The sequence below is a fragment of the Prionailurus viverrinus genome, chromosome D1 (genome assembly GCF_022837055.1).
Source record: "Prionailurus viverrinus isolate Anna chromosome D1, UM_Priviv_1.0, whole genome shotgun sequence".
Taxonomy (NCBI): Eukaryota; Metazoa; Chordata; class Mammalia; order Carnivora; family Felidae; genus Prionailurus; species Prionailurus viverrinus.
Genome location: NC_062570.1, coordinates 64189267 through 64210576, shown reverse-complemented (window position 1 = coordinate 64210576; position 21310 = coordinate 64189267). Strand labels below are relative to the sequence as shown.

General features: G+C 39.6%; 2 protein-coding genes across 4 annotated transcripts in view; one reads left to right on the top strand and one right to left on the bottom strand.

Annotated features, from left to right (window-relative positions):
* The window catches only part of NLRP14 (NLR family pyrin domain containing 14), a 47824-nt gene extending 47124 nt beyond the window's left edge, over positions 1-700 (bottom strand). Inside the window, exon 1 of the mRNA XM_047878860.1 lies at positions 642-700. The gene's annotated coding sequence lies outside the window, so the exon portion shown is untranslated. The remainder of the gene's footprint in view (positions 1-641) is intronic.
* Positions 701-4685: 3985 nt separating this feature from the next.
* Positions 4686-21002, top strand: ZNF214 (zinc finger protein 214). Of its 3 annotated transcripts, XM_047824004.1 has the most exons (5): positions 4686-4914; positions 5300-5358; positions 5952-6040; positions 17821-17982; positions 19074-21002. In XM_047824004.1, the coding sequence occupies exons 2-5, from the start codon at positions 5342-5344 to the stop codon at positions 20768-20770; spliced, it is 1965 nt and encodes a 654-aa protein (XP_047679960.1). In that variant the 5' UTR covers positions 4686-4914; positions 5300-5341; the 3' UTR covers positions 20771-21002. The 3 variants fall into 3 exon arrangements, with proteins under 3 accessions (XP_047679960.1, XP_047679962.1, XP_047679961.1); XM_047824006.1 differs by lacking the exon at positions 5300-5358 and having other exon boundaries at positions 5957-6040; XM_047824005.1 differs by lacking the exon at positions 5300-5358.
* The last annotated feature ends 308 nt before the right edge of the window (positions 21003-21310 follow it).

Sequence of the window (21310 nt, the reverse complement as noted above, 5' to 3'; positions counted from 1 at the left end):
GCACAGGGTCTGTAAAGTTTGTGGCTGTTTCACCTTCAGTAGGATGAAGGGCTGAGAGTGGGCACAAAGTAGAGGAAAAACGGCAGAGCTCAGGTGGAGAGATTATTTCCAGATTGAAGGCTAAACACCTGCTCCCGGGATGGGATGTGAGAGGAGTGCCTTTATTTACCAGGTATGACGAAAGTGAGCATACTCCTACCACCTGACCTGTTAAGAAACAGGTGCTGCACGCGAGTTAAGGACCACACAAGGTCCCCACCCGAAGCGGACTCCTTACCCACGTACCCACTGGGGTCGGGGTGACCGCGGCCTCGCAAAGGGCAAGTGGTCTCTCTCGGCGGTTCGGCCCGCGTCCATAGGCCCACCGCGTTCTATACCCGAGGGGTCTGATGGTTCCTCCTCCTGGACCACGGGTCGGGGTCTCCATTCCCTTCCCTGTCTTCCCTAAGAATATGGGCGCTGAAAAGGCCCTCACAGGACCTAACATGCTAGTTTAAAACGGGCAATACACCGCCGGGGAAGAGGAGGGTCATTCCATACCTGGGGTCACAGAGGGGGTCAAGAGCGGGTTAAATCCCAGTGCTGAAAGCCACGAGCCAAAGAGGGAAGGCGAAAAGTGAAAAAAACGCCTTAACAGGTACCTGCTGCTTGATGTGAAATGGGGAGCTCACTCGGACTTTTTATGCGCGAGGTCCCTACGCAGCTGCGCGCTGGGGCAAACACGTGGAGGGCTGCGCCAGGCGCCAACACTTCTCCGCCGGGCCGGTGAGCCCCTTTTCCCATTGGCTGGCGGAGGGGGCACTGCGCCCACGCGCCCACGCCCCACAGGAGCCTCAGACTCGCCTGGTAGGCACAGCTCCTCCTAGAGGATAGTGTGCGATTAGTGTCCTCTGAGCGCAGCACTGGTGCGGGCGTGTGACTCCTTCCCTTTCCAGTTAACCAAGAACACGTGCGCCGGGGGGGGGGCTCCTGAGAGTTGGACCCTGGCTGCAGACGACCTTTCCCCAATAGGCAGCCTCACTTTACTCACCCATCCAGTAAACCATATAATTACTGAGCACCTGCTTCGTGCCTCACAGTTTTCTGGACCTTTTCTAGCTGGGAATAAAACATCCAAAGTTCGCAAGTACATACATGTTAGGAGAAGCTAGGAGTGTTACAGGTTTGGGTTCCAAAACCGTTTCCAACATGCTTATAAAACCATTAAATAGAACACATTTATTACATGGAAAATAAACTGAGATGGTTAAAATAAGTTTCAGAAGCTGAGGGTCCCAAACTGTGCCTTAGTAAAAGTGAATTCGACTTTTTTCCCCCCATTTTCATTTAATTTACATATACCTGATATATTTAATTTTACATAAGCACTTAAGTATAATATAAATACATTTTAAAGATTTTTTTGAAGTTAATTTATTTATTTTGAGAGGTGGGTGGAGCATAGAGAGAGGGAAAGAGAGAATCCCAAGCAGGCTCTGCACTGTCAGTGCAGAGACCCATTTGGGGCTCGAACTCACAAACCATGAGATCATGACCTGAGGTGAAATCAGGAGTCCCATGCTTAACCGACTGAGCCACACAGGCACCCCAGTGTCATACATTTCAGTGAAACCCTTTTTGTTTCTTTTCCCTTTTGGTTTAGCCTTGTCATGAAAAGCCACCTTTGTGAGGAAGAGCATCACTTGCCTTTATTGCATTATCATTAAAGATAATTCAGCTTTGTTGTTTCTCTATTTTGCTACAGTTTAATTTTTTGGGGCTTCTTTGTCTTAAAGTGCACAATAATAAAATGGAAAATGCAAAACTTCTTAATAACTACTAGCAAAAAAGCATCTTAGAAAAAATGTTAACATGTCACCTCATGCCCCTGCAGCTGGAAGGAGAGACACTATTCTTAGTAAAACTGCACTAATAAGGTGGGAAAATAATAAAGGCAATTAAAAGCACATGCATCATCTATGGATGAGGACGACAAAGCTCATAATTCATTTTTGTTAATTTTCTATGGACACAAAAATATGTTCTTTATTCTAGGGATAGAAGTTTCTATATGCCTCTTAAATCAAGATTTTTAATTATATTACTCAATTTCTGTAGGACCTTATCTTTTCTCTCCTAGATCTAATTCTGACACAAATGTACTGAATTTTCCCACAGAATTGTATTTATCAAGTCCTCAGAATTTATAAATTTTTGCCTTATGTATTTAGCAGGTTTGATACTACTATGCTTCCTTGTAAATTGTGCCTTTTATCAATGTATAAGATCCATCTCTTTGATTCTGAACTTTCAATTAGTTTTCTGTAATACTGAAATTTCTGCTTTTTGTTTGCCTGGTAGCTTTTCGACCAACCTCACAGGTGTTTATTGTAAACAGCATATGCCTGGATTTTGTTGCTTGACCCAGTCTGTCTCTCCCTTTATATAAGAAAATTCAGTCCATTCACCTTAAGCACATGGGTTGATAATATATTGCATTATATGTTACTTTAGGTTCATATTTATTTTACATCATGAATTCCTCTGTTTCCTTTCCCATAACTTTTCTATTTCCATCTTTATTTGCTATTTGTTTAGAGTGTTTTCTTGAACTGTTTCTTCAGATGGAAGGGCCTGAGTGATACAGACTCTGAATCCTTTTGTTTTTTCAATTGTTTAATGTTTATTTATTTTTGAGAGAGAGACACACACAGAGTGTGAGCAGGGGAAGGGCAGAGAGAGGGAGATACAGAATCTGAAGCAGGCTCCAGGCTCTGAGCTGTCAGCACTGAGCCCAACACAGGGCTTGAACCCACAAACTGTGAAATCATGACCTGAGCCAAAGTCAAATCCTTAACCAACTGAGCCACCCGGGTGCCCCTAAAAGTGCATTTTAAAAATGAGACTATAAAGAGTGACATTGCCAGCTAACATTTGATGTTTTTATGTGCCAGGAATGCTGAAAAGCAAATTGCATGGATTATCCCACTATTCCTTAACAATCAGGACTAATACTCTACCAGTTGGAAGCAGTGTGGGAGAGCAGCCCACCTCAGTGCTCGCTCTTACTGGTCAATGTCTATGCATTCAGGATCTTAACTAAAATCTTATTAAAATTTTCATCTTACACACGAGAAAACTGGGGGTGAAAGATTAAATAACTTGTCCAACATCACTTAATGGGTAACACCACGGAGTTTAAAGTCAGTTCTTTTAGACAGCAAAACCCAAGCTCTTAAGCTCTGTGCCATATAACTTCTGAATGTGTAAGCCAGAGGGGGTCCACACAATGATTTTCAAAAGGTGATCTTGGGAGTCATAAGAAATTCAGGTGTTCATTTCCTAGTGGAGGCCAGACGGGTAGGCCCTGGACCACCCACTTCTGCTAAACGTTGAACTGTGAATACATAGTTAACATTTATAGAGTACTTCCTATGTGCCAGGGTCCAGTTTAAGCATTTTGACGACACTAACTCAGTTAATTCTAACAACAAGCCGGTAAAAAAAATTATTATGCTGCCTATTTTAATGATGACACAAAAAGGTTGTTATTCAGCCAAGATCACATCCTGAGTGGGTGGTGTGGTCAAAATAGAATCCAACGAGTCCCTTGCTTTTAAAGACTACCCTAAAAAACGTTCCTTGACCAATATTTGAATACTACTGATCCAGCCCAAGCTTGAGGAGAAGCGCCTAAGGAAATGAAAATATTTTCCTAAGAGAACATTGAACAAGATAATAGAAGAGCAGGTGATTGGATCTCTTTCTAGAGCTCTTTCCCACGACTCCGCCTGGGTCCCCACCTTGTCTTTCTCCTCTCTGCCAGGAGTCTCCAGAGAGCCCAGGACTTGGCAGAAAGAGGAGGGAGGAAGGAGGAAAGCGCGACCCCTCTACCGAGTCAGCAGAAGCCCAGCGGGTCCTGGGCAACCGTAACCTGGAATTTAAAAGGTCCTCTTGGGGCGCCTGGGTGGCGCAGTCGGTTAAGCGTCCGACTTCAGCCAGGTCACGATCTCGCGGTCCGTGAGTTCGAGCCCCGCGTCAGGCTCTGGGCTGATGGCTCAGAGCCTGGAGCCTGTTTCCGATTCTGTGTCTCCCTCTCTCTCTGCCCCTCCCCCGTTCATGCTCTGTCTCTCTCTGTCCCAAAAATAAATTAAAAAAAACTTTAGAAAAAAAAATAAAATAAAAGGTCCTCTTTGTGGGTACGCGACTCCAAACGGGAGTTTAAGGACAATGCTCGGGCCAGAGCTAGTGGGGTGCCTATTCTGCCGAGGGCTCAGGACAGCGGGAGCAACCACCTCTCTCCCCCCAAAGGCGAAGTGACAGCAAGGGTTTCCCCAGGTTCGTGTTGGGGAGTTCCGCACTGGAGGGTTGTGAGGGTCCCAGAATTCTTCGAGGCTGGCCGCTCCATTCCCTGAATCCCCAGCCCCCCCCCCCCCCCCACCGCCTTTCCAGAGTCCCTAAAAGCACCTAGAGTAGCCCTATTTCGTTAGCATCGGGGCGGGGGGGCGGGCGGTGACTCGGTCCTATTCTCCACGCAGAGTTCGGAGAACTCAGGTCTCCGGTGCCCGAACGCCGGCGACGGACCGCCGAACTGAGTCCCGGGCCTTCGGTCCAATCAGGAGCCACGTTCTCCGGCGCTTTCCTTTCCTTTCCTTTCCCGCCCCGCCCCTCCCGTCTCCATGGAAACACTCCGAGTGTCTATTTGGAGGCCCGGGGCTTCCTTTTCGGTCTAGCGGGGCTGCGGCCATTGTTTGTGTAGACGGACTGTTTTGGCCGGTCCTGTCCTCCCTCAGAGGTTCCACTAGTGACGCGGATTGTCGGGAGCACCGAGCCAGAAGCGGGGAGAGCTGTGGCTGAAGAAAAAGTGGCAGAAAAGGGAGGGTGTGGGGCCGAGAAGCGGCTCCCGGCTTAGAAATCCCGAAGACACCAGTGTAGGTGGGTCCTTCACAGTTGCCCTCCCCAAATTAAAACCGACTAAGGGGAAGGAGAGAGGAGGACAGAGGCAGCTTTGACCCCGGGACCGGGGTGCTTGGGACTGGAAGGTGTTGGGGCGGAGCTCGGGTCGGGGGTCTGGACGTGGAACGGAGGCCGCGCGCATCTGCGCTGCAGGAGCAGAGGCCACGCAGATCCGTGGCCCTGATGCGAGCAGATCCCGCTCCTTGAGAACCATTTGTGTGTCTGAATCCAAAAACACTCGGGCAGCCCGTGGCGCGTTGGGAGAGCCCAAAGCTATGCTGCTCTCTCGGGCCGTCCACGAATCGTTTTTTTTTTTTTTCTTTCTAGAGAAAGAGGGCTCTTAACTGTTTATCATTTCCCCCAGGGACCTGTGATCACCAAGGCAGGACCCGGGTAGCAAAGGCTCATGCCCCCATTTTACAGGTGAGGAAAGTGAGGCCCTGGGAGGTCTAGAAGTTTGGTCATTTTCAAAGTTCTACAAGTGGTTAGTGACAGAGACTGATGAGGTCCAGGGAACGCTAGATCTGGAACCGTTCTGTAAGATTCTAGGAACTCTGATAGTAAATCCAGTATTTCTGTGTATTAAGTAGAGAAGAGCAGTGGAATTATCTTTCTACTTTACTGATTGAACAAAATAAGAAAAATACTTTAAGAATAGAAAATAAGTGCCCTATTTCTATTATTTTACTATTTTTGTTAATAATTAATTAGGAAAGCCTTGGGGCTCAGAGAGGTTAAATTACATTAGAGAGCATCTGCATCCCTGGAGGGACTGTGAGATCAAATTCTGTTTTCATGCCCAAACAAGAATTGTACCTTTGAAGTTTTAAAGGTTCAGAAATTAAGTCCTGGTTCCAGTTCTCATAACTCTCCTATCTGGCCCTTGAAAAGGAACAGAAACGTTCTTGTGTTCTTTCTGGCCTCTTTCTAGGAGGTTTGGGGGTCACACCCAGTTAGTATGTGGGGATGATTGCAAGGCATGCCCAGTCTTTCATTCCTCCTTTCTTCTCCCTCAGCTCAGACTCCTCAAAACTCCACCCTTCCCTAAAAGAGGAGCATAAAGGAGGAAGCAATGTTCACTATTTTCTTCATAGTCTGATCCCAGGTGAGTAGGAATGTCTTTTCTTATTTATAAAATACCCCTGGAATTATCCATAGGTGGTGGGAATAGTGGAAGTGGCAGTGGGGATGGATGAACCAGAGTAGAAAATGTTCCTCATTTGGCTGACAAACTTCCAAACCTCCTATTCCCACCCAGTGTCTTTTCCCAACATTTACTCATTTATTCAGCCAGTCATTCAGGTCTACTGTAAAATTTGTACCGTTCTTGATGCTCTGAGATCAAGAAATATAAGAATTTTTTTCTGAACACTGAGGAGATAAACCATATGAGGTCAATAATAATTTCTCAAGTTAGCAAACGTTAACGTGTTAGAATGAGTGGCACTCAAAAGACAGGAATAGAAACTCAGGTTTGAAAAAATCATCATGAACAGGAAGGTAGTATTCTAGATGGGAAGATCATCATTTAGTCTCAGGCAGAAATTGAGGGGAAAACTAAGAAAACAGCTAGTTACAGTAGAACCTAAGTATGCATGTATAAGGTGAGGTCACATTGTGGAAAGCTATGCTATTTATGTTTAATTGGTTACTTATTCTTGTGCACCACTCAGTCCCCTGCACATCAACCAGAGGCAGCCATTACTGACATTTGGATCTATTTACTTATAGTCTTTTATCTAATATTCGATACAAATACATACTAACCTGTAAAAACACTAATATGTACACATACGTACAAAAGTAGACACATAGGTAATCTAACATGCATATATGTAGATTAGTATATATAAAAAAAATTTGAACATGAGAAATAGGCTCCATGAAGGCAGAGAACATTTTCAGTACATAGAACTGTGCATGGCATGAGTAAGCACTCATTGAATATTTGTTGAATTATGGATGGCCAGTTTTTGTATAATTTTTTTCATTTAACATATAATTGACATTTTTTCAAATGTTTTTTGGTAACATGAGTTTTTAAGACTATCTAGTATTCCATTCCAGGTATGTGTACTGTACTCTAGGTATATATGTTCCCTTCCAGCTATATGTACTTTAAATTTTCTTTTTTGGGGAAAAGTTAAAGTAATTCTCAATATTTTGCTGTTTATAAACATTTTCTATTAAATATTTTTATACATAATTTATTAAGTGTATCTCTCTTTATGTCTTTCAAGATACACTTGGAGAAATAGGATAACAGAGCCAAAGAATATAATGTCTATATTTTAGGCTTTTGAAAAACTTTTTTAGAAATACTACATGAATTAACTTCTGTAACCATTTGATGAAAGGTCCTCTCTCTCTGAACCTTCACCAGCTTTGAGTATTTAAGATTTTGCCTTTAATTGCATCCCTTTAATCTTTAGAAAGGTTGACTATTTTTTACATGCATTTACTGGTCATTTGCATTCTTTCTTTGACATAAATAATGTATGCCTCTTGACATGCATTACTTTTTTTTCCTACTGAATTTTTTGTTTCTATATGATGAAAAGTATTCTTTGTATGTAAAAGATACAAACCATTTGCTAATTGCTATATTTCTCCCTTTTGTCATTTGCCTTTTGGGACTTATTTGTTCATGTAAGTTTCAAATCTGTATAGAGTGAAATTTTATTTCTTTTCATTAATACAATTTTATGCTCTGAGAGCTCTTCTTCACCCTCAAATCTAATACATAATTACTTTCATTTTCCTCAATTTTTTTTTATAGTTTCAAGTATTTTATAATTTTTTTTTCAACATTTATTTATTTTTGGGACAGAGAGAGACAGAGCATGAACGGGGGAGGGGCAGAGAGAGAGGGAGACACAGAATCGGAAACAGGCTCCAGGCTCCGAGCCATCAGCCCAGAGCCTGACGCGGGGCTCGAACTCACGGACCGCGAGATCGTGACCTGGCTGAAGTAGGACGCTCAACCGACTGCGCCACCCAGGCGCCCCTAGTTTCAAGTATTTTAAAAGTTTAACTCTGAAGCCTTTCAGGTATTTGTTTTGGTGTGAGAAATGATAGAACTTAAACATTCTTTCCCACCTCCCACTTTCTTATTTTTCTTACAACGTTTACTTTCTCCATTGGTTGTAGTGCTACTTGTTTATATACCAAATTACTAACTTCATTACATATACACACACATACACAGTTGTACACACAGATCACTTTTGGGGCTGTCCTGTTTCATGGACCCATCTCTCAATTCTGCTATCGATGTGTATTTAATTTTGTTCCTGTATATATATAGTGCGTTTAATGGGCAATGAAGAGGAATTTAGCCTTTCTTTTTCCTCATTTAAGGATAAAAGGAAGGAAGATAGCCCATTTTGGGAAAAAAGGAAGTAAAAGTTACTTGTAAGTTTTAGATATTGAATATATTAACCTTTCAGTATGTTTTTTTTAATATAGAATATTGGTCAAAATACAGGCTCTGGGTCCACTATCTAAGCTTGTTTCATGCTTCTGCCACTTCTCAGTTACGTGAATTAGATTGCATTACCTAACCAGTTTCTCATCTCTGAAGTGGGGAAATAGAACTTAGTAGGGTTAAGAAGGTTAAATAAGGTCAAATATGTAAAACCCAGCACAGTGGTGGACAAATAGAATCAGTAAGAATTGGTTGCTATTGGGGCGCCTGGGTGGCACAGTCGGTTAAGCGTCCGACTTCAGCCAGGTCACGATCTCGCGGTCTGTGAGTTTGAGCCCCGCGTCGGGCTCTGGGCTGATGGCTCAGAGCCTGGAGCCTGTTTCTGATTCTGTGTCTCCCTCTCTCTCTGCCCCTCCCTGTTCATGCTCTGTCTCTCTCTGTCCCCCAAAAAATAAATAAACGTTGAAAAAAAAAAGAATTGGTTGCTATTATGTTAGTTATTATTTACAATATAATGTAAAACTATTTCTAGTCACTAAAACATAAGAATTGAGCAGGGAATCTAGTTTAATATATTTTTTTGGCCAATGGCTAGTCAGATATCCCAGCACCATATATAAGCCATCTTATCCCCACAAATTTGATATTACCTTTATCATGTTTGAATTCTCTGCTATATTTGGGTCCATTTCCAGATTTTTATTCTTTTGTATTGATCTTGTCTATTCCTGTGTCAACCTCATGGTGTTATAATTACAGAGTTACAGAGTTTTAATATGCCACTGGGTTAGTCTCCTCTCATTTTTTTATTTTAATTCTTCTTTTTTTTTTTTTTTTTTACTTTACATCCAAGTTAGTTATGATATAGTACAATAATGATTTCAGGAGTAGAATCCAGTGATTCATCCCCTACATATAATATGCAGTGCTCATCCCAACAAGTGTACTCCCTAATGCCCCTTGCCCATTTAGCCCATCCCTCCACCCACACTTCCTCCAGCAACCCTCAGTTTGTTCTCTATATTTAAGAGTCTCTTATGTGTTGTCCCTCTCCCTCTTTTTATATTACTTTTGCTTCTTTTCCTTTATGTTCATATGTTTTGTATCTTAGATTCCACATATGAGTGAAGTCATATGATACTTGTCTTTCTCTAATTTTGCTTAGCACAATAAACTCTAGTTCCATCCACGTAGTTGCAAATGGCAAGATTTCATTCTTTTTGATTGTCAGGTAATATTCCATTATACACATACACACACACATATGCACACACACATACACACACACACACCACATCTTCTTTATCCATTTATCTATTAATGGTCATTTGGACTCTTTCCATACTTTGGCTATTGTTGATAGTGCTGCTATAAACATTTGGGTGCATGTGCCGGTTCGAAACAGCACTACTGTATCCTTTGGATAAATGTCTAGTAGTGCAATTGCTGGGTTGTAGGGTAGTTCTGTTTTTAATTTTTTGAGGAACCTCCACACTCGTCTCCAGAGTGGCTGTTCCAGTTTGCATTCCCACCAGCAGTGCAAAAGGGATCCTCTTTTTCCGCATCCTCGCCAACATCTGTTGTTGCCTGAGTTGTTAGTTTTAGCCTCTGTGACAGGTGTGAGGTGGTAACTGATTATGGTTTTGATTTGTATTTCCCTGATGGTGAGTGATGTTGAGCATGTTTTCATGTGTCTTTTAGCCATCTGGATGTCTTCTTTGGAAAAGTGTCTATTCATGTCTTTTGCCCATTTCTTCACTGGATTATTTGTTTTTTGGGTGTCATTTCTTTTTAGTAATGGTTTTTCTTTCTCCCACAAAAGTATTTGAAAATCAGTTTCTCAGACCCACCCCCAAACCTGTAAGTATCATTGAATATGTAGATTAATGAGAACAAAATTATGTTTATTTCTCCTACCTAAGATTGAGGAGTGCTTTCTAAATTTAAAAGCTACATTTATCTAGGTTCTAAGTATTTTTGTTAAGCTTTTAGGAATTTATATATTTTTTAATGTTTTTGTTTATTTATTTTTGAGAGAGAGAGAGAGATTGTGAGCAGGGGAGGGGCAGAGAAAGGGAGACAGAATCCCAAGCAGGCTCTATACTGTCAGCACAGAGCCTGGTGCTGGGCTTAAACTTAAAAACCATGAGATCATGACCTGAGCTAAAATCAAGAGTCAGACACTTAACCAGCTAAGTCAGCCAGGCATCCCAGGAATTTTATTTTTTAATTGGTACTGTAAATGTCGTTTTACAAATAACTTTTAATGACTATATGTCTGAACTTCACATGGTTACTTAATTTGAACTTTTATTGTGATGCATTCATACATGCAAAAGAACATACTAAAACATATATGTATAAATTAAAATATAATAACATGAATGGCCACCATCTAGACCAGAAAATACTTTTAATTTTTTTTAATGTTTGTTTGTTTTTGAGTCAGAGAAACAGAGTGCAAGTAGGGAAGGGGCAGAGAGAGGGAGACACAGAATCTGAAACAGTCTCCAGGCTCTGAGCTGTCAGCACAGAACCCGATGTGGGGCTCGAACACACAAACCGCGAGATCATGACCTGAGCCAAAGTTAGACGTGCTTAACCGACTGAGCCACCCAGGGGCCCCTAGACCAGCAAATACTTTTAAAAGCCACCCTGCTAACCCCACAATTTCATTCCCTCCTTTTCCTAGAGAGGCAACTGCTATCTTAAATGTTATGTTTATTATTCCTTACCTATTTTTTTTAGTTTTATATAAATGGACTCTATATAACTATTCTGTGAATAGCTTCTTTAGTATAATGTTAGATTTTTACAGTGTATCCATGTTGATTCATGTACCTAAAGTTTTTTTTAACTGTTGTGTATGCTTTCACAGTATGACCAACAACTTATTTATCCATCCTACTGTTGTTGGGCCTTTTGTTTTGCTTCCAGTCTTTTTGATATACTGAAAAACTTGTTGTATGTATCTTCTGGCATACATGTGTTTGTTTTCTAGGGTACAAACCTAGTATTAGAATTGACTTCCCTTATAATTATTAATAATTTTCAATTGATTTTCTTTGGTTTCCCATATACCATACCCTCTACTTGCTTTGGGAACTGGTTTCATCAGTGGTTTAAATATAGTGAATTTGCAGTATCTCTGTCAAGTTTCCAGTCTTATTGGGTATGCCTTTAATGTTTTACTTTTGGATTTGAGATATATTTGCATGTCTTTATTTTTATTTTGCTAACTTGATTTGTTTGTAGTTTTAAATGAAGGATCCATACCGAATTTTAAGAAGTACCTTTTTGGCACTGATTAAAATATATGGCTTTTCTTATTTAACATTGTTATGACAGTTTATAGTTAATATTTTCTTCATTTGGGCCTTCCTTTGTTTACCTTTTAAAATAAAGCATCATTCTGTCATGCTACAATTTGCTTTGATATTGTAGCAGATTGCGTCTGCATTTTCTAAAGATGACCACACCTGTAACATATTGGACTCTTCATGCTCATCTTACAATGTGACTTACACTCTTACCACCAAAAAGTAGGATCTGTGTCCCCTCTCCTCAAATCTGGCTGGGGTTTATGATTACCTCAATCAGTGGAGTATTGCAGAAGTGATGCTATGTGACTTCCAAAGCTAAGTCATAGAAAGGACGCAGCTTTTGCTTGCCTCTACATTGAGAGGTAGCCTAGGCCATGTGAACAAATGCAAAGAAACTAAGATCTTCCATCAACAGTCACAACCAGCCTGCCAGCCTTGTGAGTGAGCCACCCTGAAAATGAATCCTCCAGCCGAATCAAGCAAGCCTCTAAAAAAAAAGTAATTGCTGCTCCTGTCGACAACTCAACAATCTCCTGAGGGATCTGAACTAGAACTGCCCAGCCAAGCCATTCCTGAATTCCAGAGAAACTGTAAAAAAATAAGATAATAGTGGTAGTATGGCAGTATGTTATAAATATAGGTGTTGCTGGATTTTATTAGCCTTATATTTTACTTTATCCTTGAAGTTTATATCAATATTCATTAGTAACACAGTATAGATCTATAGTTTTCTGACTTTTACTGTCTCAATGTTTTCCTCAATGTCTTAAAAGTTTTGATAGTTTTTCTATATGATTTGGAATAATTTAATAACTTTGAATATTCTGTTCCTTGAAAATTTGAGAGAATTTATGTTAGAAAACATTTGGGTCAGTTATTTTTGAAGGCTATAGTTCTTTGGTAACTTGAGCAATTTCTTTCATATAGCTGATCTGTTCAGGTGTTTTTTCTTTAGGACTTGTTGAATGGTTTTCTAGGAAAAAAATATATTTCCTATTTCTATTAAGATTAATTTTTAAAAGAGCTGTAGAAAGTGCCCACCTAACATTCAGTTAATTTTAAGTTTTCAAGTTTATTTATTTTGAGAGAGACAGAGACAGCATGAGTGGGGGAGGGGCAGAGAGAGAGGGAGAGAGAGAATCCCAAGCAGGCTGTGCGCTGCCGGCACAGAGTCTGATGCAAGGCTCAAACCCACGAAACTGTGAGATCATGACCTGAGCTGAAACTGAGAGTCAGACACTTAACCGACTGAGCCAGCCAGGCGTCCCACATTCAGTTAAATTTGTATCTGTTCCCACTTCCCCAATGTCAGTTCTAACTTTTTTCTATTTATGCTCACTCCTCTTTTCCCCCTTTGGCTAGCTATCTGGTAATTTATCTATTTTATTGTTAATATTTTTCTTCCAAAGAACTGGCTCTTGGATTCACTTCATAATAGTAAATGTTTTTCAGTTCCACCATTTTCTTTATTGATTTCCCTTTTTTAATCTATCTAGTGTTCACATTGTATATGATACTAAGTTGGAATCCATGTTTATGTTTTCTCATATAGTTAATTAGTTTTCACAACACCATATAGTAAATAATCCATTCTTTCCTTTTATGTTTAATGCCATCTTTATTGTTAATGTGTTTTCATATATAAACAAACACAGTCTCTGAGTCTTCCATGCTGTTCTACTGGTCTTTTTTCAGTTTTGATTTAATGTTGTAGTTTCGTGGTATGTCACTCTCTGGTAGGGCAAGTCTTCCTGCTTGGTTTACTTAAGTCTTTATAGACTTCTTTTCCTTCCCTGTAAATTTTAGGGGAAAAAGTATATTGTGTTCCTTAAAAAATCCAGCTGGAAATTTGGGGGTATATTGAATTTAATTCAACCCATCCAAGAACATGGAAGTATGCTTCTTCTTTATTTAGATCATCTTCTTTCTGTTTATTGGAATTTAAAAATTTTTCAAAGATTTCTTTATGTTCTTGGTTAAGATAGTGGTTTTTTGTTTTTGTTTTGCTTTTTTGTGGATACTATTTTTTTTAACGTTTATTTATTTTTGAGAGAACCAGCAAGCACGAGCGGGGGAGGGGCAGTGAGAGAGGGAGACACAGAATCCAAAGCAGGCTCTAGGCTCCAAGCTGTCAGCACAGAGCCCAATGTGGGCTCGAACTCACAAACTGCTAGATCATGACCTGAGCTGAAGTCGGATGCTTAACCTACTGAGCCACCCAGGTACCCCTATACCCTCTATTTTCTAGTAGTTGATTGCTGATACAATTATGCTGTCATTTTATTGTATCTGGTAATTTTGCTGAGCTCTCTATTTAGTTTGTGGTTTATTTGAATACTGTTCATTTTTCTACATAGATTGCAATAACATATGCAAATAATTACTTTTTGTTTTTACTTCTAATTCTTATGCCTCTTGTTTCATTTTCTTATAGTATTTGTCAGACCTTTGGTACTATGTTGAAAGCAACAGTAATGGTAGTCATTCTTGTTTACCATAATAAAAGGAACACATACAAAGATTCTACATTCAAGTTCTGATTTTGATGAAGGTTCCTAATATGTAACCTTTACGAATTTAGGGAGTTTATTTCTACTTTGCTAAAAGTGTTTATTTTACTTTATTTTTATTAAATTTTTTTAAAAGTTTATTTGCCTATTTTGAGAGACAGAGACAGAGATAGACAGCATGAGCAGGGGAGGGGGGCAGAACAAGAGACAGAGAGAGAATCCCAAGCTCTGACAGTGCAGAGCCCAATATGGGGCTTGAACTCACAAACCATGAGATCATGACCTGAGCTGAAATAAAGAGTCAGAGGCTTAACCAAATGAGCCACCCTGGCGCCCTTGCTGAAAGTTTTTAATTTTTTTTTTTTTTTAATGTTTATCTTTGAGATAGACAGAGCGTGAGTTGGGAGGGGCAGAGAGAGAGACTCAGAATCTGAAGCAGGCTCCAGGCTCTGAGCTGTCGGCACAGAGCCCGATGCGGGGCTTAAACTCACAGACTATGAGATCATGACCTGAGCCGAAGTCGAAAGCTCAACCAACCGACTGAGCTACCCAGGTGCGCACCCCCCCCCCCCCCCCGCCCCGTTGAAAGTTTTTAAAGATCATATATAGGTGTTGAACATTATGAACTTTATCACATGATTTTTCTGCATCAGCTAATTATGGTTTTCTTCTATAGTCTATTAATATAGTGAATTATGTTGATAGATTTTCTCTATCATGTTGAACTGTCCTTCCTTCCTGTAATAAACCATGCGTAATCATGATTCATATTTTTAATATATTCCTGAATTCAATTAGTTAATACTTTATTTAGGATTTTTATAGATTTATAAAATTTACAAATGGGATTGTAATTTTACTTTTTGATATTGTCTTTATCTGCTCCTGGAGTGAAGATTACACTAGCCACATAATGAGCTAGCAATTTTCACTTTCTCTTTTCTAAAACAATTTGACTGTAATAGTAATTAACCGCTAACAGAATGCTTGGTAGAACAATAGTATGTTATTTATTTATTGCAGTTTAAAATAACACACATTTTTTCATGTCACTCAGTTTCTAAGGGTCAGGAATCTGGGAGCAGCATAGCTGTGTGGTCCCAACCCAGGGTCTCGCACGGGGCTGCAGTCAAGCTGTCAGCAGGACTGCAGTTATCAGAAGGTTTCACTGGGGCCGGAGGATCTTCTAAGATGTTTCATTCATGTGGCTGTTGGCAGAATGCCTCATTTCACACTGAGGACAGAAGCCTCAATTCCTCGCCACATGTCCTGTTCAAGGCTCCTAAGTATTTTCACCACATAGAAGGTAGCTTCTTCAAGAGAGAGTGATCTAAGAAAAAGGGTAAGGAGGAAGCTGCAGTGCCCTTAAGAGCTAGTCTTGAAAGTTGCATACCATGTCTTCTTCCCCTTCTGTTTTTTTATGTAATATTCGTCAGAAGTGAGTCCCTAAGTCCAGTCCACTTTCAAGGTGTCAGGAACACTTCTTGGAGGGAAGGGAATCATATAATTTGTGGACATATTTTAAAACTACCACAAATAAGGTGGACGTATATATGTACTGAAATGTGAAGTTGTACATTATATATTACATGAGAAATGCAAACCAGAATTGTCATGTCTTTGTTAAGAGAAAATTTCAGTGGGGTGTGTATGTATGTTTGTGTGTATGAATGAATAAAGGTCAGAAAGGACACAGTAAAAACTATCTGTTTTTAAGTTAAGTTACTTCTCTTTTAACATTTATGTTATAAACATTTAAAAATGAACAGCATTGAATTTTCTCATTCTTGAGTTCTTATTTGTGGTTAATATTTTATTGTTGACACATGGATTTTCATGTAGGTTTTTTGGAAAACAGTACCTGGGTGGTATACTTTGAAATCCTTGAATATTTCAATACCTCTTCCTTCTGTCCTTTTGTTAACACAATAAGGATGTACATGGAAATCTTGATTTACAACCCTTCACCAAGTTGTGTTTTACTTCTTTTACAGTAGGCCTGGGTTTAAAAACCACTATTTTGCAGCTGAATGGCCTTATACAAGTTACTTAATCTTGCTAAATGTTGGTTTCTGGGGCACCTGGGTGGCTCAGTTGGCTGGCTAAGCATCTGACTTTGGTTTAGGTCATGATGATCCATGAGTTCGAGCCCAGTGTTAGGGCCCTCCAATCTCAGGACAGAGCCTGCTTTGAATCCTCAGTCTCCCTCTCTCTCTCTGCCCTCCCCCCCCCCTCAAAAATAAATAAACATCAGAAAAAAGACATTTAAATGTTGGTTTCCTTATTCCTTTAGTGTTGATAATTATACCTTCTAGGATTGTTGTCATAGTAAATGAGATAACGGCCCTTTTCACATAACCTTTGGTATTTAACTGCTATGATTATAATGACTTGATGGTCATGATATTCTAGTTTTCCTCCATTAAAAGTATGTATTTTCTTTATTGTAGTATTTACTAAACATTTTTAATTGAATTTTCGAATTGAGAATATGTCATCAAAGAAATGTGTCACATAACCAACTTATGAGCTGTTCTTTCCACTAAGAGAAGTATTTTTAGGCAGTCTGAATACATACATTTATCTCTTCTTTCTAAAACTGCATGATGATAAAAAACTAAAAAAAAAATGATGAAGTAAAGAGCCATTAGCAAATGAGAAATTTCAACAGTAACTTGGAAGGCAACAGGAGCAACAGTGGGAAGAGCTGCATAGGGCTAAAGACATTCCATCCTGGAATGCTCCACAGGGGAATAAGCATAAGAAGAATTTGATGAGCCCTGTGAACTTCAGGGAAGCTGAGGATACATCTTTAACATTGGAAGCAGAGGGTCAGTCAAAAAAGAGGATCCTAAAGTATTTCCAGAAAAGAAAGAAAAAGTTGGTTGCAAAGGAATTAAACAAACAAAAAGTCTTAGAAACAACAATGAAGGCTTATGAACAGTGAAACGATTCTGAGACAAATTCTTTTTGCTCTAGAATTCAATACCCAGCCACGTGAATGATGACAAGGACTTCAAACATGCAGTGTAACCATGCTTGGAGATTCTCCTTTAAACCAAAAGTGTATCTTGAAAACCTTGTCTGTGTCTCACCTTTGCTTTTTTCAGTGGCCGTGGACTTACCATTCATAAACTTGATTGAACTAATTTGGGCCTGTGCCTCCTAATTAATGGAGTAATTCACAAAAGAGGAAGAATCATATAATCTTGAAAATGGAGCACTAAAAAGAATAGCCAGCCCAGATTGGAGCAGGAAGATGAACATTTCCAGAATAAAAAGGGTTGGGGGGAATTGACTTAAGTTTTTCAACTATTATTTACTAATTTTTAAAATAGGGATGATAATTGTATCTACGAGAGGGTCACTGTGAGGACTACTTAAAATAATATGTGAAGTACTTAGCCCAGTGGTTAGCAGACAGATGCTATATAAATGTTTCTTAAGATGGAAAGCCGGGTATCTGGCTTTAGTGACTGGATACATTATTTAGCCATCCGCTATTGTTATGTCTCCTCTTACCTTTCTTGTTTTTCTTCATTATTAAAGTTCTTTATTTTTTTATTTGCTTTGTTACTTACATTACGTGCTGAATGGCTTTTGCTTTGTCCATCTTCTCATTTAGATCTCTTCTTCCTGGAAAATCTGATCTTTGACCAGATGGCAGTAACATTTGAAGATGTGACTGTTATTTTCACTTGGGAGGAGTGGAAATTCCTGGATTCTTCTCAAAAAAAGCTCTACAGAGAGGTCATGTGGGAGAACTACACAAATGTCATGTCAGTAGGTAAAGTTATCCCAGCTCTTAGGTAATAGAGTTAGTTTCTTCTGGGACCAGTTTTGTTGAGTATTTTGGTTCTTTGTCTAGGTATTGTATTGAGATAGGAGAAGTATCCTCAGAAATGGGTCTTAAATCAGATGACAGATAGAAGATAGAGCAAGACATCTTCTAAGACACCCAGGCTATGTATTGATAGGTATTTGTGATTATTCTTATTTTCTGGAATTCACTTAAAATACAGATCTCCACACATAATTCATTCTGTGTGGTTCTAAATTTGTTCTCTCTTCATACTATTTGTACAAGTTAGCTTTTGCTATATAACAAACTACCTCAAACTAGTGACTTAAAACAAACCTTATTATTTTCCATGATTCTCATTGGTTAGATGGAACTTCTATCATAGAGTGATTTGACTGGGGCTGGATGGTCTAAAATGAGGCTGGACAGTCTGACTCACATGTCTGGCAGTGGGTCGATATTAGTAGGGATAATGGAGATGTGTTGACCATACATCCTTCTTCAAGCAGGCTAGCCCAGGCTTGTTTACATATTGGTGGTCACAGAATTTTCAAAACCAGCAAGAGAGAGGACAAGCCCCAGTGTACAAGCACTTTCAAGTCTGCTTGTATCACTTTTGCTATTGTCCCAGTAAAGAAAGCAAAGTGTGTAGCCCAGCTAAAGTCAGCATGGAAGGGGAACACACAGAGGTACAGAATTAATACAGCCATTTTTTCACACAATCTATCATACTATGCTAGAACAGAAAAATAGAAATATTTTATTTCTCATAACAATGCCCAAATAATCTAATTAAATCTGTTTTTAAGATGATTTCCATGAAGCAGTCAGCCTTATTTTTTGATTTCTAACAGTACGTGGTAGTAGTAGATGCTTAGGATACATCTATGGATTGAATGAATAAGTGAATGAAGGGATTCACATATGAATAAACAAACACATGAATTTCAGACCTAAATCCTAAGTCCTAATCCTTCTTTCTGGGTACACATATATTTCTGGAGGTCAGTGAGATACTTGGAAATTTTTTAACACCACCTTCATCTCACCACTGGATAATCTGCTTATTCTTCTAGGAAACTGGAAAGAGAGTTACAAACCCCAAGAAGAAAGATTCAGATATTTAGAACATGAAAATCATCCCTGCTGGCAAGGCTGGAGGAGTGCCAGCACTCAGATATATAAGAATAGAAGCTATGTGGAAACCATCCAAGGAATAGATTCCAAAGACCTCAAGCAACAAGACCTTTCCCACCATCAAGAATGGTTGATACTCTCCACGCAAGTACCAGGGTATGGGAACTATGAGCTGACTTTTGAAGGCAGAAGTCCCAGGAACTTAAAATATACAAAGTTTATACCCTGGCAGTCCTTAGAAACAAAACACACCCCTCAAGACTATGCTAGAGAAATCTACATGAATGAGTCACATGGTTTTCAAGGAAGCAGATGCCATCTTGGCATATCTAAGAAAAATCTCTCTATGGAAAAAGAACAGAAGCTCATAGTTCAGCATTCTTGTGTCTCAACAGGGGAAGCCCGTCCAGAGTACATTGGGGAGATATATCAACATGACTTACTGAAAGACTCTATGGAAGAGAAATACTGTGGATGTAATAAATGCAAAGAAATTTATTATTGGAACTCACAGTGTGTTCTCCACAAGAGAAATCAACTTGGAGAAAAGTTCTATCAGTGCTCCATCAGCACAGCATGCTTCTCTCAGAGATCAGACCTATATAGACATCCAAGAATTCACATAGGTAAGAAGCTGTATGGATGTGATGAAGTTGATGGTAACTTCAGTCAGAGCTTAGGTGTTCACTTTCATCAGAGAGTCTGCACAGGGGAGGTTTCTTATATATGCCACATGTGTGGTAAGAGCTTCAGTCAGATCTCTAGCCTTCACAATCATCAAAGAGTCCATAAAGAAGAGAAACTCTATAAATTTGAGTGTGGTAAGGACCTCAGTAGAAATTCATTACTTCACATTCACCAGAGACTTCACATAGGAGAGAAGCCTTTTAAGTGTGATCAGTGTGGTAAGAGTTTTAGTCGGAGTTCAGTGCTTCACGTTCATCAGAGAGTCCATACAGGAGAGAAACCATATAAGTGTGATGAGTGTGGTAAGGGCTTCAGTCAGAGCTCAAATCTTCGAATTCATCAGTTAGTCCACACAGGAGAGAAGTCCTATAAATGTGATGACTGTGGTAAGGGCTTTACCCAGCGCTCAAATCTCCAGATTCATCAGAGAGTACATACAGGAGAGAAGCCTTACAAATGTGATGACTGTGGGAAAGACTTTAGTCACAGCTCTGATCTTCGCATCCATCAGAGGGTCCATACAGGGGAGAAACCCTATACTTGTCATGAATGTGGGAAGGGCTTCAGCAAGAGTTCAAAGCTTCACACTCATCAAAGAGTACACACTGGAGAGAAACCCTATAAATGCGAACAGTGTGGTAAGGGATTCAGTCAGCGTTCACATCTTCTCATTCATCAGAGAGTCCACACAGGAGAAAAGCCCTATAAATGTGATGATTGTGGAAAGGGCTTTAGTCACAGCTCTAATCTTCACATCCATCAGAGGGTCCACACAGGAGAGAAGCCTTATCAATGTGCTAAGTGCGGCAAGGGTTTTGGTCATAGCTCAGCTCTTCGAATTCATCAAAGAGTCCACACAGGAGAGAAACCTTATAAATGCCATGAGTATTATAAGGGATTTGATCCGAATTCACATCTTCACAATAATCACGGACAGGAAAGCTTATAATTATGTTCATTTAGTTAACCGCTTTAATCAAAGCTTAACTTTAAGCCCAATAAATGCTGCTGGGAAGAAAATTCTATAAATAACCCAAGTAATCCCAAGCAACGTTTATAGTTTTCCCTAACTCCCACTAAGAAGCATTTGCTTCAAGAAGAAATCCTTAGGAGGATGCCTATGTATTTAAAATTAAAGTGTATTTACTTTTTCTATTAATATTATACATAGCCATTATAAAATATATGAAAGATTCAAGAAAACTCTTCATCCTGTTCTAGTCTTTTTTTATACATTTTTATATGCATGAAATCATACTGTATATTTAACTTTGTATTTTCACTGACTTCAAAACATTTACTTACACTTTGGTTTGAATGGAAATTGGCTAGCTAGCTATGAAACAGCATCTTGACTCCCTGTAAAGTCCCTAGGAAACCACAGGAAAAAAACACAAAACTTGAAACTTAACTGGTAGATAACCTATTGCTCAAATGTGGAAGCATTAACTACAGGGCCAGTACAATTCAGTTGCTTATGACATAAGGT